The sequence below is a fragment of the Bicyclus anynana genome, chromosome 1, assembly GCF_947172395.1.
Source record: "Bicyclus anynana chromosome 1, ilBicAnyn1.1, whole genome shotgun sequence".
In the NCBI taxonomy this organism is placed as follows: domain Eukaryota; kingdom Metazoa; phylum Arthropoda; class Insecta; order Lepidoptera; family Nymphalidae; genus Bicyclus; species Bicyclus anynana.
The window spans coordinates 6,436,756-6,453,528 of NC_069083.1; the positions used below are offsets into that span (position 1 = coordinate 6,436,756).

At 33.6% G+C, this 16,773-nt stretch overlaps 2 protein-coding genes across 2 annotated transcripts; one reads left to right on the forward strand and one right to left on the reverse strand.

Moving 5' to 3' along the window:
- Positions 1 to 873: 873 nt before the first annotated feature.
- Positions 874 to 6,811, reverse strand: LOC112042995 (uncharacterized). Its single transcript, XM_024078235.2, has 6 exons — positions 6,621 to 6,811; positions 5,127 to 5,218; positions 3,506 to 3,658; positions 3,266 to 3,355; positions 2,824 to 3,189; positions 874 to 2,162 (listed from the first exon to the last, which is right to left on the reverse strand). The coding sequence occupies exons 2-6, from the start codon at positions 5,197 to 5,199 to the stop codon at positions 1,006 to 1,008; spliced, it is 1,839 nt and encodes a 612-aa protein (XP_023934003.2). The 5' UTR covers positions 5,200 to 5,218; positions 6,621 to 6,811; the 3' UTR covers positions 874 to 1,005.
- Positions 6,812 to 11,242: 4,431 nt separating this feature from the next.
- On the forward strand, positions 11,243 to 16,740 carry LOC112043001 (uncharacterized). The gene is made up of 5 exons (XM_052881399.1): positions 11,243 to 11,445; positions 13,555 to 13,701; positions 14,874 to 14,966; positions 15,115 to 15,331; positions 16,345 to 16,740. The coding sequence occupies exons 1-5, from the start codon at positions 11,376 to 11,378 to the stop codon at positions 16,562 to 16,564; spliced, it is 747 nt and encodes a 248-aa protein (XP_052737359.1). The 5' UTR covers positions 11,243 to 11,375; the 3' UTR covers positions 16,565 to 16,740.
- The last annotated feature ends 33 nt before the right edge of the window (positions 16,741 to 16,773 follow it).

The following is a 16,773-nucleotide window of genomic DNA, read 5'->3' on the forward strand; positions in this document are numbered from 1 at the left end:
CTGTCCAGTTACAAAGATCCAAGCCAGGGTTGAACTGTACGGCCAATGAGCATAGCAAACAAGTTTGAAATTTTAATGTACAGCCTGGAGAAAGTAGTCACTTTAAATGGCAGTATCGATTCCTACTTTCGGAATTGGGAACGCAAGTTGAATATAAGTTGGTATAAGTGACTTTGTCGAAGTCTTGTAAATGGCAATTATTCCTCTATCACTTCCCAATTCTATGCTACCACACATATAAACACTTATGATGTGTTTTTGTGAATATGTCGCACTTAGTTCATTTATTTCATGTTTTAATTTTTAAGTATTTATAACAGCAAATTTGTGATACCGGTCCGATACGCATTCAATATGCGATTAATAAGTAATAAGTAAGTTGATCTAATAGTTCGGTACGCTTAACTGCCCAACCGATATTCATGAAATTTGGAAATGTTAAGGTAAGTTAGAGTAGCTTTCAGACAAAAGACACTGTTTCTTGCGAATACAAAAATAACTACTATTTTGCTACTAAATTGATTGACAAAACTAACTTTATCGCTAACAATCTTTTTGGTCAGTAAATGTAATAATTTATATTTTTCGTAATACTGAACAAAAGTTTATTGTAATTATGTGTAGTATGTTAATCGAGAGGCTTTTTAATTTCATTTTTGTTATTTTATTATTGTGATATCGGAATAGATTCATAGCCTCATATATTGTTCTTGTTTTTTTTATTTGTAATATAGATATTTAATTACATAAATTTTCTCGTATTGATAAATGTACGAGTATATATAGCCTCGTGTGAATATTGCTCCGATATAAATTTCAAAGGACAAGCTTTTGTTGTTCATATAAAAATAATATACTAAAAGAAACACCAAATATTTTGTGATTATTTTAATTTCTTTGAAAAATAAATAACATTTAAAGTAAGATTACTATTTACAACGTAGAGGAATTTAATAAATAAATAAATAATAAACTAAGAATTACAGCTAGATTGATTCAAGTTAATTATTGAGGCCATAAACCTCGCATCATTTTATTTTGTCTTCTTCTGTCTTTTCGGCTTAAGTCGTCAATGTCGGGGAAAACGATAGATTCACTTAAAGCTTCTAATCCGAGAACATCATCATAATCGTTTACACCTTTCAGGTTTTGAGGCTTGGCAACTTTATTTTTGTTTTGACGTTTATGTCTTCCAAATATTCCTAATTGATGACCAACACTTTCTCCAATACCAGTTAAATCGAGAACATCGAGGTCATCCAAATTGAAATTTCCGCCTCTATGCTTTTTCTTTGGCAGAGATAGGCCCTCATAATGATGGTTCGGTTCATGATGTGACCTAGTTTCATCTATAACATTTTCACTATCCGCAGCATGTTCTTCAGAATGAGAATCCAAAGTTTGGACTATTTGCACCATTTCTTCATTCTCACCATCATCAACTACAGTTGCAAAAGGTATTTTTGAATGTGGCTTCGAAGTAATTGTTTCAATTTTTTCATAGCTAGTCTCTGGTTCGTTTTCAACTTTTACTTCTGTGTTTTTCATTTCCTCTGTAGGTACTAATTGAGTAACTGGCATGCTTAGAGAAAGTTGATCAGTAATATGAGCTAAAGACATTTCTAGTCCCGAATCTTCAAAAGTAGTGTCACTTTTTGGTGTAGTCAGTTCCGGAGTTGGTAAAAGTTTTTCTGTTATAGGTATTACCTGATGGGTCTCGCTCTGAGCGGTTTCATCCATCACAACCGATGGAACTTTAAGCTCAGTATTTGCAGATGACAAAGGTGCCATGGTCGTAGATATAGTTGAAACTGTAGCAGTTTGTTCAGCAGCAATTGAAGAAACACTTATTGGTCGTACAGTAGTAGTTGGTCTTCTTATTGGCCTACGAGTAGGTCTGCGATTTACGGGTCGTACTCTGACTGTTGTTGTTCTTGTAAATGGCCTTATTGTTGTTACTCTGACAGGTCTCCTTACAGGTCTTCGAGTAGGACGTGGGCGGCTTGTCGTGGTAGTTGAAGTAAATGGTACTTGTTTGTTTTTATTCTTAGATGGTTTCTTGCCGCCGGATGAACCGAATAGGCCTCCTAATAAATCTTCTCCAAGAAGACTGAAACCTGTATAATCTGCGCTGTCTACATCATTGACTGCTTCGAGGCCACCTGTAAAGTTTAAAAATTTCATTAATTAGAACAAATATTTATTTTACGTTTTTTATGGTTCTTCATCGTACCCCGACAATATTATAATTTAATTCCCTTATCGTTCCTAAGCATCAAGCAAGCAAGTATCATACTACTTAAGAAACCTAACGTTAATTTTTGACAAAATTATTGTTCTTGTGTTAGAGACGTAAGTACGTACAATAATTATGCTAACCTTAAATATATATTTTTGTTATATTTGTCAATTATTAAAAGTATAATATACGCCAATTACAGTGTTGTGCTAGATATTTATTCTAAAGCCTATATTCCTACCGTGAGCCGTAATAGCCCAGTGGATATAACCTGTCTCCGATTCCGGGTGTGGGTTCGAATCCGAGGCATGCACCTCAAACTATTCAGTTGTGTGCATTTTAAAAATTATATTTCACGTGTCTCATACGGTGAAGGAAAAACATTGCGAGGAAACCTGCATACCAGAAAAATTTCTTTACTCTCTGCATGTGTGAAGTCTACCAATCCGCATAGGGCCATCGTGGTTGGCCTAACCCCTCTCATTCTGAGAGGAGACTCGAGCTCTCTGTTTCTCGGCTATGAGGTTGATGATACTATATTCCTACATATGCACACGAAACAGATTTAAACTATTATTACTAACCTTCATCACCATCGTCATCATCTTCATCATCTTCTTCCTCATCATCGTCGTCATCGTCATCATCCGCGTCGATACCAAAATCAACGACATCTTCGTCATCATCGTCATCGTCATCATCATCGTCATCTGTATCCTTTTCATCCTGAGGTACTAAGGGCAGTGGGTCAGCTGGCTCAGATGTCACGCCTCTTGGTCCAAATTTGAAACAAGACACTCTTACTGCTGCTTCAACAGTACTCTTAGCTTGTAATTCCAAGCCGAGACAGGCTCTAAACTCTTCTCCCGCTCTCGCTATGTTGTAAACTCGTCCACAGAACTTTGAAATACCTCCGGGTAGAGGCATGCAAACAGGACTTGGTTTGCGACCTGTAACGACAATTTGAAATTGTAATAGGTCACTCAAACCATTATAGTTGAATTCGCGTATAATATAAATACGTACTTGAAAGCGTCCGATTAGTTATGACTTTATTGCCGAAGCTTAATGAGACGGACATTTTATCGCCACTTAAATACATGAGTGAAGCACATCCTGCGAAAAAAAAAGAATTAATACTTTCGATAAGCGACGATATTCAGAAAAGGTTTGAAATCTTGATCTATTTAAAATGTCTAGTCCAATTAATCAATCCATTTTCCAATGTAGCGTAATTCAAACGTAAAAAAGAAATCTGGATTTTACCTGGACCGTTTAGATTGACTACAGGAACGGCGAAATCTCTGCAACAATTGCAATACGCCTCAGAACATTTGCAGAACCTGTTTATACTATTGTCTTCTATTTTGATATCATCGTTTTGCTTTTGAATACTTTTTTTGTTGTTTTTCTGTTGACCTGCAAATTACAAACATTAAAAATAAGTTTCACAAAATTTATTTTACAATTATATCCCTTCTCTTTTATGTTACTTTTAGTATTGACAATTAGTTGCAGTATGTAGGTATAAAACTATTTCTAATGGACTCATTTCAACATCAATAGGTATGTCACGCTAGTGGTTCACGTTATTTTTGATCGCTTCGTGTGTAAATGACACTACAAATAATCTGTTTTATATTCCGCTTTCACGGAAGATAGTTTTGCATTAATCGAATTTATCGAGTAGGTAACATGCGCATATCTACATTTGTAACGATGGATCGATTGCATTGTATACATTTTTACCTTATTGATTTAGCCAAAAAAATCAGTATGTAATACTTAGTATTCGCTATTATTCTCTGTTTACACGCACTCTTCAATGGATTTTAGTAATATCTAATTCATATTAATATATTGAACTAATTAACGTTAATTTATAAATTAAAACACTATATATACAATGCAAATATTGACTATGTTTTACTTATTGGTTTTAATCTTTTTCGTATCTTGGTAATTTATTTAGGTTCTAAATCTACAAATAAATGAAATTAAATTGCAATCATTGGTATACAAGTAATATACTCAGTGTTACTTTAGAACGACTTGAATTATGTCGATAAATTTTCGTGTATGCATACATTAGAACCTTACCGGTTATTATTACATTCAAGCGTAATAGCGTATCGTTCTTATCGAGTTCTAAGTTGATCTCCACCATCCCTCAATATTTCAAAAATTAATAATATCATAAATTTGTGAATTGTTAGCCAATGGCGAGACAGAACAGTATTTATCAAGTTAGCTAGTTCTTAAAATGCAATCAATGAATTGGTGCTAAACGTAATATAGAGTAACGAATAAAAATATCATGTCTTATAAATATATCAAAAATACTACAAGAAAGCAAATGTCATACAGTTTTATTATTTTATATCTATCAAACTATAAATTATTGTACTATTAGAGAATCTACCAGTAGCTTAACTGATCCTTGCGTCAGATGACCCAAGAGCTGAGTATATATATTTTGAGCCAATGTTCAATCAGTTAGCCTTGTTATTCAGAGTTTAGGGGCAATCTCAGAATATAGAAAACTCCAGAAGGTGTGATCGCGAATAGGAATGAAGCCGTTGAAATTATTCTTTTTTGCTGTAATGTCACGAACGTGTTTTGTGACGTGCTTTAAACGAGTAGGTACAATTTTTGGACACAATGTGTGCTTTATAATGACGGCTGAACATGGCTTGTGGTGTTTTCTGTATTCTGAGGGGTTAATAGCGCCAAAGCGGTGACAATTAGTTTGCATATACTTTTTAAATGTTATTTTTCATTTTAATTACATAGATATTTATATATTTATTTATATATATAGATATTTATCAGTTAAGTAAGTTAATTGTATATTTTCCTCAATAAAATATTAGTCTTGATAACTTACCGATATTTTTGGAGGCTGCAAAGGCCAGTAGTACAAATATCAACAGAAGCTCAAACACTAAGGAGAGCTTCATTTTAGAGGGCTCTCTCTATCTGAAAATACACCAAGATTGAACATGAGTTTATTTTTATGACATCCGGTATGTAAAAAGAAAATTTCGTTGAAAGTAACCATTAACCTCACGGCTTTTGAACATTTACTTTTACAACAAAGTTGCCTATACTTGTAACTATGTCGATGGATCGTCGAGGAAGGTACCGGCACCGATAATTCATGTACGATGTATCATTATACAGGGTGTTTCCCATAACTTCTAGGTGTTGACAAGTCCACGTATAATATAACCCTAACCCTATAAGAGTTATGGAAAATACTTCCGAGCAACCTGTATATCGGACTTTAGAAGTATTCTTTGAAGAACCGATAATTTCTAATTTTGTTAAAGTAAATAACAAATATTAAATACCTACTCGTGATTGATAACGACATTTATAGGTATTTTTTTCTGTATGTAACTGACTCAGTACAGTAGTAAATCCCCTTAAGCTACGGAAAAGAAGGTTCTAAGTTCAAATGTCTTTTTCGTTCAACAAGAAATAAATTCTTAAACTAAGTTTATTTCAAGAAATATGTCTTTTTGTGTATGTAAATATGTCCTCAGTAATTTACTAAAGTAATTATTTTAGCGTTTTCGATGAAACATTAGTACCTACGTGAATTATTTTAAAAATCTGTGTCGATTCCCAAATGCCGACAACAGGTATAAAATAACATCTTTTAACATTGAATAAACCTTATATATGTTAGTGATAGCTAACGTAACGAATATATTATATTGTGCAACATGTATTGTTACATTAACACTCATATTACAATTATGTAATATATAATATTGTTATTTTACATGTTTTATGAAATGTTATCCTTCCAAATATCTTTCTAGTCAGAAAATTGTTAAGGACAGTGGTCTTTAATATAAGGAACAACTGAATTGAGTTCATCCATTAGATGTATTTTTTATAAAATCTCAATAAAATAATTAACTAGGTAGGTTATTTCAACAACTTATCATTAGATTAAAATTTAGTTTAGTGAAATGTTAATTTTCTCTTTCTGCCTCATACATTCTGTTTATAATTAATCTATCACTGAACACCCACTACTATTAATGACAAAAAATACCAATTTTGTTTTATAAACGATACTATTAGAGTAATAATACAATAATTACAATATATTTACTAAAATCGCTAAGACCGCAGACGCGTTGAAATCTTTTACTAACGTCGGCGTTGTATTAAAAAAACAAAATTTCAGCTTCTATCTTTACTGAAACGTTAACTGTAAGTTTTATCAATATAATATTTTAAAAATTAAAATATTTTTATATATTTAACTATGTACTTGTAAGAATACACTGATACATCTATACTCATTAATATGTCATGCACTGTAATAATCGCAAATAAAATAAAACATACTGTCAACACATACCTTACTAATTGGTTTATTTTACTGGTCTATTGTAAAATCGATACTGGATCGATCGCTACACTGTCGCACCTCCTTGACTGTTCACAGCCAATTAAATTATAATTATTAGAAATCACTCGTCAGCCCTAAAACGAACGATAGCAATGTAACAACGACACTGATTTCATATAACCACTTCAACAACCCGGAGAAATGTGAAGTGACGTATACGAGAAAGGAAAACACCAATCCGTCTCTTTCACTCATAAAAGATGTGTGAAGGAGGGGTGAAAGTAGAGACGCACTTGACCGCCTTTGTAGTATCCAGTTATATGCACTTTGTATAGAAAAAATACGACAAAATGAGGAAAATGTTGTTTTGAATATTGTGTGGAAAATAGTACAAATTAAGAACTTTTAGTATTTAAAAAACAAAGATTGGTAATTTCTATAAGCTTTATATTTTTTTTACAAATAAAAGCTCTTTTCGTATATTAAATTTAAATGTTTCCAACGAACTAGGAAACAAGTTTCGCAGAAAATTCTAGAATGTTCTCTTAAAGAGCGTTGATCTCGGATATACTTAGGACAGTAGGAAGTGGCTTCCTAAGATTTTCCTATCCGGATTGACGTGTTATCATACTTAATTATTTTTTGAGTTTGGAAGTATGGTGTAGTTTATAAACTCCATCAGCCTTTAAGATCAATAAAATCATCAAATATACAGCAGGCTAATATTTTTTGTATTACAGTTATATATTTTATGTCAGCGATAAATACTTAATTCTCCATACAAACTTTACTCTATTCCGTTTTATTAATGTCTTACTTATGCGACATAGTTTTCATTAAAAGTAACTTCTTGGATAGGGCTTTTTGTATTTAGATATTAAGTTTGGAATTTTAGAACAGTCAACCCGATTTGAGAAAGATTTAAATGTCTTTATTAAGAACATACTACGGGAAATAGGAGTTCCTCAGCACCTCCTTGATGTTTTGATCGTAAATGTGTGGAGGGGAATTGTGAAGAACAAAACAAAAACCCTGTAGTTTTGACACGACTTTCAGCAATGAAGAACCAAGAAGAAGTAAATTTAAGTTCGCAAAGGATCAGCCTGGCTGTTCAGTGTAGAAATGCAGCCAGTTCTTGCCACCATTCCACGTGGGCATGATTTGATAAGTTAGTTTAAGTTCCTTACTGCATTCTTTCTCAATAAAAAAAAAAACAAAAAAAAGGATTCACTATGATGCAATCAAGAAGTATGCGCATTTATATAAATTGACTATTACTAAATTAAATGGGCTATTCGATAATTCGCTACAAAATATACTACCTAAAACTTTATGAGCCACTATAAACTGCGTGTAGTACATCCACCTATGCTGCGGCTGCGCACCGTCAGGGTCACTTTCTACACGGAGAAAGTCGGTGTCTGCGCGCTTGTTTACTTTTTAGAACTCGAAAACCTGTAATCGTGACTATAGGCGTTAAATATTACGTTACCGCGCGGCGGACATTTGCCTCTTAACAAAAACATTGAAATGGAAAGTAAATGTATTGATATCATCTACATAGATTGAAATCATTTAATAAAATCCTGTTTGTAAAAAATACAAATCGGTTTTTTTCTTTGTCTAGTTTTAATATAACGAAGCCCATATAGAAAAAGTTCAAAAGTACAAATTAATTTGTATAAATAATATATATCTGAATATTATTTTTATTACCATTATTTTAACAACATAATTATTCTATGTATAGATATGCCTAAGTACCGACTATACCGGCTATCTATGTATGTATAGATAGCCGGTATAGTCGGTACTTAGGCAATCTATGGAACACCAAAACAATAATCTGGGCCTATAGATTCTCTGTGGCACGTAGATTCTCTTTCTACAAACGTTATCGATTCGAAATCTAGAAAAATTTATGGGAATGACAGATCCGATCGACAACTTGATTACGTGACCTATCGATAGCGAATTCCATCCCTATACTATTCTGAAATTTTGAAGCGTTTGCGATCGTAGCGAGAGAATCGACGTGACACTTGGCTACACTCCCTGGTCTGGTCACACAGCTTTGCCGTGGAATCCTACTTAGATTTAACGACTATCGGCTGTAAGTCAATAAAAATAATTATTATCTGTAGGTTTCTACATACAGTTGACAGATAAACAAGTCTAGTAGGTGTGTGATTGTCGGTCTGTCTATTTGTTTATCCGTCTTTCACGGCAAAACGAAGCGACAAATTGATGTGATTTTTTAAGTAGAGATAGTTGAAAGGATGGAGAGTAACATAGGCTACTTTTGTCTCTTTCTTCTTGCCACACCCTCCCCCCCCCCTCCCCACTTCCCTGGGTAAGGTAGGAGTAGGTTAGGTAGGGAAGAAGTGCACATAGGTCAAAGCAAAGCTTGACTGGGTCCGCTAGGCGCTAATAAAAAAACCTCCATTTAAAGTCATTGATACCACCTTTTAAATAGGCGGGAATACTTTATAACCTTATCTTGTACCTTAACTCTAAAAGTTCTTAAGTCAAGTTTATAAGCCGAGTTCAAGCTCATATATAGTGACATTAATGTCCTAAACAGGTCCAAACACGTCGCAGACTATACTCGTAGTAAAAGCTAGACCTAATTACATTTCAATCTCCAGTTTGTTGACCCCGATCTGGGCCACTGGAGCGCGATGCACTTGGTCGTACATATACAGGTAATTACAACCATATAAAGAACTATTAGTTTCCCGTGATTCTTTTTTAAAGAATATTTGCCATTTATTTATTAGATTTTATAGTGATATTTGACTTCTTTCCCAGTAACAATCGACATGAGATACTACCTAACACTGTCGTCTAAATTTTTAAGTTATAGTCGTTTGAAGTTTTTGTCGGATTTTAACTTGCGTCTATATTTGACTATTTACCGAAAATAACATTAAGTCGAATATATTAGAGTAGATATAGCGTTGTTTCAGGGATATTTGTTTTCTTACGAAGCTTGAACATCAATCCGTTCATTTTCAGTCTATTTTCAACGACTTGCTAGTTGCCTCGACTGGTGACCAGTGGCGTTGCGTTTATGCACTTCATAAAAGCTGGCTTCGGCCGTGGCTAGTTACCAATATACGTACTACAAGATATTTACGGGCTACCACCGGAAAAGCTGTATGAAGCTTTCTCCATCAAAATCAATTTTTACCAAAAATTGTTAGTTACGAGGTATCATATCTAGACCGTCGATGTGTGAAACCGCGGGGCGTCGACTAGTAGTTAAGAAAATAATAAAATATCCTCATTTCGTTGTTAATTGTTCATACATACTTTGTAGTTACTTAGTATTAAAAAGTAAACTTATTCTGCACCGTTTGCATCAATCCTGCTTTCACAATCATAAAAAAAATTGTAAATGTGATTCATAAGTAAGTATTACGTACATCAGATGGTATTTTCCGTTGCTTTCTAATTCAGTGTTTGTTTATTAAAAACTTTGCAAAAAACGAGGAAAATCCTACTCCTACTAATGTTATAAACGCGAAAGTTTGTATAGATGTTTGGATGTTTGTTACGATTTGGCTGAAATTTGGAATGGAAATAGATTTTACTCTGGATTAACACATAGGCTACTTTTTATCCCTAAAAATTTAATGGTTTCCCGAGATTTGCGAAAACTGATGATTAAGATGATATGAATGTTTGTTACTATTTCACGCCTCGACTACTGAACTGAATTAGCTGAAATTTAGTATTGAAATAGCATGTATTACCACATGGGCTTTTTATCCCGGAATAATCCATGGTTCCCGAGCGATTTGTAAAAATTCCACGCGGCCGACGTCGCGGGCGTCCGCTAGTTTTTTTTTTCTAGAAGTTTTAGCGCGTGTCTATTAAGTGTGCTGAGATTGATGTTGATTGCTGTTTATAATGTTATCCAAGCGGACACTATAAATATTTAGTAGCTCAATATTAAAGAGACAACTATTAAATTTTATTTTCTAAGTTGTTAAGGTTCAATTTAAAATTTTATTGCACAGTAATAAATATATGTTACTTTCCGGAAATGTCAAAATATTTTCCACTCATTTTTTTTTTATATAAACCTGAACAATTATTATTTTGACTAGCTCCAGCATTGCAACTTCGTTGTGACTTCATATTTGGGTATACATTGAAATTAAACTTCGTGCCGTCTCTTAAATCAATGTTAATTTTTTTTAAAATATCTTCTAATTTGAATGTATTTTGATTAGTTAGTAATTATAACTGACTGTGACGTCACCCGGGTCACAGCTGAAAATCAGCCCTGGGCATTGCTTTTTTGCTATGAACGGCTAATGCTGAGCTGTAAACCCTTTCTGTTTGGTGTCACAGACAGTCATATAATATCTATTAAGATAGGATGTACTGTTTGTGACACTAAAAACAATGAATAAAGTTTCTTTCTTTCTTTCTAATATAGGATTTTGTAGGGAAACCAATATTTTGATTTCATGGAAAGTATATAAGCAAGAACTACCCTTTAACTGAAACTCTATCCCTTCGCCTCACTTTCCCATTGCATTTACCGATGCATGTTATTACTACACTGCGTTATGCTTTATTTTAAATTTCACCTTCTATTGTGAGAGGTGAAACCGGCAGAGATCCGAGGAAAGGACCAGTTGCCAGTGTTAGCTTGGCTCTGGTGTCGTCCGCCTCGCTACGCCATACAAACCTGTATCACTTCACGCATTTATTAAATTAAGCATTAATTTAATCATACAGTGTCACGACATGTCCCTTAAATTGACACTTGGTTTGTTCGTGGCGTACTTCGCCCTAGCAAACGGTGCCAGCATTTTAGGTGAGTCCTAGTGGAATACTTTTATGTATGGAAAGCTTGATTGATTGGTTGTTTGAATTAATGAATAGTTAATTGTTTTTTTTTTGTTTTTAAAGTGTATTCAAATTTTATAAAATTTTACAATAATATTAAAACTACGTACCTATCTATGTTAGCTACCTACAGGTATTATATCAATTACTCATTATAAAAATAAAAAATACTTAATCAAATTTATATAAATTTAGGTCTATCGGGTACTTATATGACAAATTTTATCGGATATGGTTTATGGTAAGATGTGTTTAATTGTAATTTTTCTTATTTATTAATTTTAATAAATTTAATTCTTGGAATAATTTAATTTAAACATCGTAATAAATATCTTCAATGAAAATCAAATTTACATAAGTTTTACATTTAATGTAAAATATTATCAGTTTAAATATAACATGTTAGTATGTACAACATCTACTCATATATTTTAGTAGTTATGTAGGTCTAGGTACCCATATTTCGAAATTTAAGATCTTGTATAAGGTGTTTCCTGGTCCCTAAAACATTTATCGGATATGGCATATTATAATTCACTAGCTGACTCCGCGCGGCTTCACCCGCGTGGTTTCCGTTCCCATAGGAATACGGGGATAATAATATAGCCTATAGCCTTTCTCGATAAATGAGCTATCTAAAACTGAAAGAATTTTTCAAATCGGACCAGTAGTTCCTGAGATTAGCGCGTTCAAACAAACTCTTCAGTTTTATAATATTAGTATAGATAGTATAGATTTACATTTTCTTTTAATTTTAATTTAAGTAATCCTTAGCTTTAAACCATTTAAGTCACTACGAGATTTGTCGTATCTTTAAAAACTTAGGTTAAAAAAGTAACATCTAAACATTAGCTAAACTGCGTAACTAATCCACATTTAACGGCACAGTTATTTAACTTCTAACACCGCACGAAATGCATTATATAATCTTACAGTTCTTATAACAATAAGACCACTTAACTTTAAGTGGAACTGGCTAACAACGCACCGGACAATGTTCTAGTGAAAGTGAAATGTGAAAGCAGCTCAATACTCTACAAAGGCCACCTACTATGTATTGTTGTAGGCCATATGCATTATTAATTATTACATATGTTTATAAAGTTTTATTTATCAAGTAAAGTTACTGAACGATATTTACTATTTGAGCCTATATATCTGATTATTTGGAGTTTCTTAAGTGTTTGAATTTTGCAAAAAGCTACCTCTAAAGTTACCTGGTCTATTCTTATAAGAAATTTTTAGATAATTTTGTAAAGCAGAGGTGGGAAGTTGATAATGTTACTCCTGTGCCCATAGTCAGTCAAGCCGTGGATCCTGGTTATTAACATCTGATAATGACCGTTAAAAATTAATTTATGGAATTGATTTCTGTGTGAGGAAACAGTGGGGACGGTATAAACGATGACACATAGAGAACAGACATCTCTAAGCTCTTAAGGTGCTCATACTTGATAGAGTTAAGCATTCACTTGTAACAGAACATTGAGCATTCGCAGTTCGCAAGCAAAAGCCAAAAACATCTTGATAATTCTAGCAAACGCTTTATTCGATGTTTCCATTCCAAGCAAATCTCCTCGCCAAAACCCTCGATAGAATGCTCGCTAAAATTTTCTCGTATATTTCTGTAATGTAACATTCGCACAAATGCCTGACTTGATTTACAAAATGGAGGTCCTGGGTCCGATCCCCGGCTGGGCAGATTGAGATTTTCTTAATTTGTCCAGGTTTGGCTGGTGGGAGGCTTCGGCCGTGGCTAGTTACCACCCTACCGGCAAAGACGTGTACGCCAAGCGATTTAGCGCTTCGGTACGATGCCGTGTAGAAACCGAAAGGGGTGTGGATTTTCATCCTCCTCCTAACAAGTTAGCCCGCTTCTATCTTAGACTGCATCATCACTTACCATCAGGTGAGATTGTAGTCAAGGGCTAACTTGTAAAGAATAAAAAAAAAACTTTGATTACGATCAAATAGACGGAGACAATATCTTAAGAGTAGGACCTACTCTTAAGCATCTTTGACCGGATGCAATTTTATCCGGATACTTACTATAATGCTGAATTAATCTACATTACAGACTACCTGGACTGGGAAGGCGGCAAGAAGCTGATAGATGTACCAGAGCTCCGCAATGACCAGCCGAACAGAAACTGCCTGTGCAAAGGGCCTGCGTGCGTGTGTTGCGTTGATTTTAACATCACATTCGTAGATCTCGGTGGACCTGGTAAGTTCCTTTTGTCATTTTATCAATTTCATTTGATTTTCATTTCCCACTAGCGAACGCACGCGCGTGGAATTCAGTTTTTTACCAATCCTGCGGGAACCATGGATGTTTCCTTGATGAAAAGTAGCCTATGTATTAATCTTGAGAAAAATCTATTGCTATTTCAAATTTTAACCAAATCGCTTTAGTAGCGTAACGGAGGAATAAACATACACACTTACACGCAAACTTTCGCCTTTATAATATTAGTGTGATAATGTAATATGTTTATGTGTCTCATCTGTATACTGTTGTTATTAAAGATATGATATTATATTTAATATCTATAGTTGTATGTTGTGCAGAGAGTCAGGATTGTAGGATGTTGTTGAGAAACTTTATAATTTTTTTTTTATTTAGTAGAAGTTCTGTTTTCATGTAAATTATAGGTAGGTATAAAGGCAACAGAAGGATAAGCCTTGCCATTAAGAGTAGGTAATACCGCCAGCTAATTCGGTAGATACCCTGCACATGGGAGAACAATTAGGCGTATATTTTTTGTATATATTTTTTTTTTAATTTTTATGAATCATTTGTAAATATTTATGAACATCTGACGTTAATTTGTGAAATAAGCAAAGAGTAAAATAATTTATAGGGAATAATCAAATAATAATTAAAATAATAATTAAAATTTATAAAAAAAATACAGTTGTCGAGTAGCAACTGATACCAAAGAGATTTCAATCTAGTAATTATCTATTGATAGTCGATCACGCGTTTCTGTGTGATATACCCCTTTCTCGTGACCTTGCTTTCCGCTCATATCTATAAGGTATCCTATGAGGTCTGTAGAGAGAAGGCGATGAGAGGTCCCAAAAGCTCGTAAAGTCCACTAAAAATTAAAGGTATAAATTAATATAAATATAAATACATAATCGAAACAGTCCGCAAGTAATGTTCAGGCAGACTGTATTTCGATTTTTTTATGAGAAGTATACAATTATCAAACATTTAAGCCAAGATGACAAAATAAAGAGGGGAAAAGATTATTTAAATTGTTAGTTATGAGAAATCAACAATAGCTGAGAAAAGCTGAGAATTTGCACATTAATAACATATCCACCCTTTCGAACCTAGCCTAGTTGATAAATTTTATTTCTTTTTCAATTGTATAAGTTTTTTTGTTTCAGGTTGTGTCCATATGAAATATGTATCTCCGGAAGAAGGATTTTCGGTGAACGTGTCTTACGGCAAAAATCTTCTTCATTCTTCAAAAATACAGGGTGAATAAAAATGCTTTTTGAATTTCTAAATTAATTGAATATTTTTTTGTCCGTAACAAAATTATCTTTGACACCGACAGATCTTTTAATAGGAAAGCGGATAAAAAGAAAAGTATTAATACTTAATATTATTTACATTCCGTTATAGGTGCCAATCCAGCACCAATATGCTTGGAAGTCTTCGGGAAGTTTGCTCAGGTATGCGCCAAGTTCAATGACCTCGCCCCCACTGCTGATGGACTTCGTGGCTGTCTTGAACTTGAACCAAGGCTGCTTGGAGAGTCGCAGTTGGAGTTCCCGATCGGATGTTTCAAGTCTACTGCTGGTGGAATGGAAATGGAAGATCCTCCCGCGGAACCAGAAGAGTAAGTCTTGGATATTAATAATCATATTCAAATAATATTAATTATTCCATTTTTATTCCAATAGTCGTATCAGACAGTGGTCAAAATATTTTTATAACTAAACAACTTCGGGCATTATTGAATTTTACAAAGAAGTGAAATACATAAGAACATAATAAATAAATAAATAATTTCTGGCTGGTGGGTGGCTTCGGCCGTGGCTAGTTACCACCCTACCGGCAAAGACGTACCATCAAGCGATTTAGCGTTCCGGTACGATGTCGTGTGGAAACCGAAAGGGGTGTGGATTTTCATCCTCCTCCTAACAAGTTAGCCCGCTTCCATCTTAGACTGCATCATCACTTACCATCAGGTGAGATTGTAGTCAAGAGCTAACTTGTATAGAATAAAAAAAAATGAATTATTTCTTGGGATCAAAAGGACCGGATGTTTTCTAAATATTTTTAATAATATTGAAACAATTATCCAAATTAATTTGTTTCTTCAGAAATCAAATCATCATCATCGTCATATCAACCGATGGACGTCCACTGCAGGACGTAGGCCTTTTGTAGGGACAGAAATCAAATATTATTATTGAATATAATTGCAAGAAGGCAAGAAAAAAATAACAATTTTCATTGAATTTTCATGAAATGGGATACCTTTACTCATCCATCATAGATCATTTTACTTGATAGTACTAGACTGTATCTACTTGATAGGCATAATTATTAATTAATTGATAGTTGCGATAGTCAATTATATGAGCGTAGCATAATTTTTCTTGCTAATATTATTAATAACGTTATTTAATCAGCACGTTTAAATTTTTTACCTACATGTTTTCAAACTCAAGCAAGTAATAGCAGACCATGATTGAACAGTCATAATCTATTCTTAAATGCTATGTATAGAATTGAATAATTAAGATTCGAAAGATGATTACTTCATTAATCCAGATAAATAATCTCATAAAGTTTCAAAGTCAATCTTATTAAGATTAGACTAACAAATTATTTATTTACTTACAGGACAACAGAAGAAAACACAACCGAAGAAAGCACATTTGATGTTGGATTTCTAACGGATTTAGTAATAACCGCAGAAAAGGGTATCGCTTTCTTGAGCAATTTCCTCGATATACCCACGAAAAAAAATGAAACTACGACGATCACACCTATTACCAGTACATCACAAGAAAACGCACAAAGGAGAGCTCCAAAAAACATTAAACACCCCAACCAGTTGTGATAACCCTACCCTAAGACTAGACCTAAGTACAAAAAGGCATTTCGTAGTTAAGCTATTGCTTGCCATCGTGTAAAGCTTTCTTTAAAAAAGTAAGCGCTTTATCTTCTCCTATTTATTTGCTTTAATAATTATAATTGTAGTTTTACTCTTAAGTGATGAGAAATAAAATAAATTGTAATGCTATTTAAAGATTTTATTTGCAGACTTCA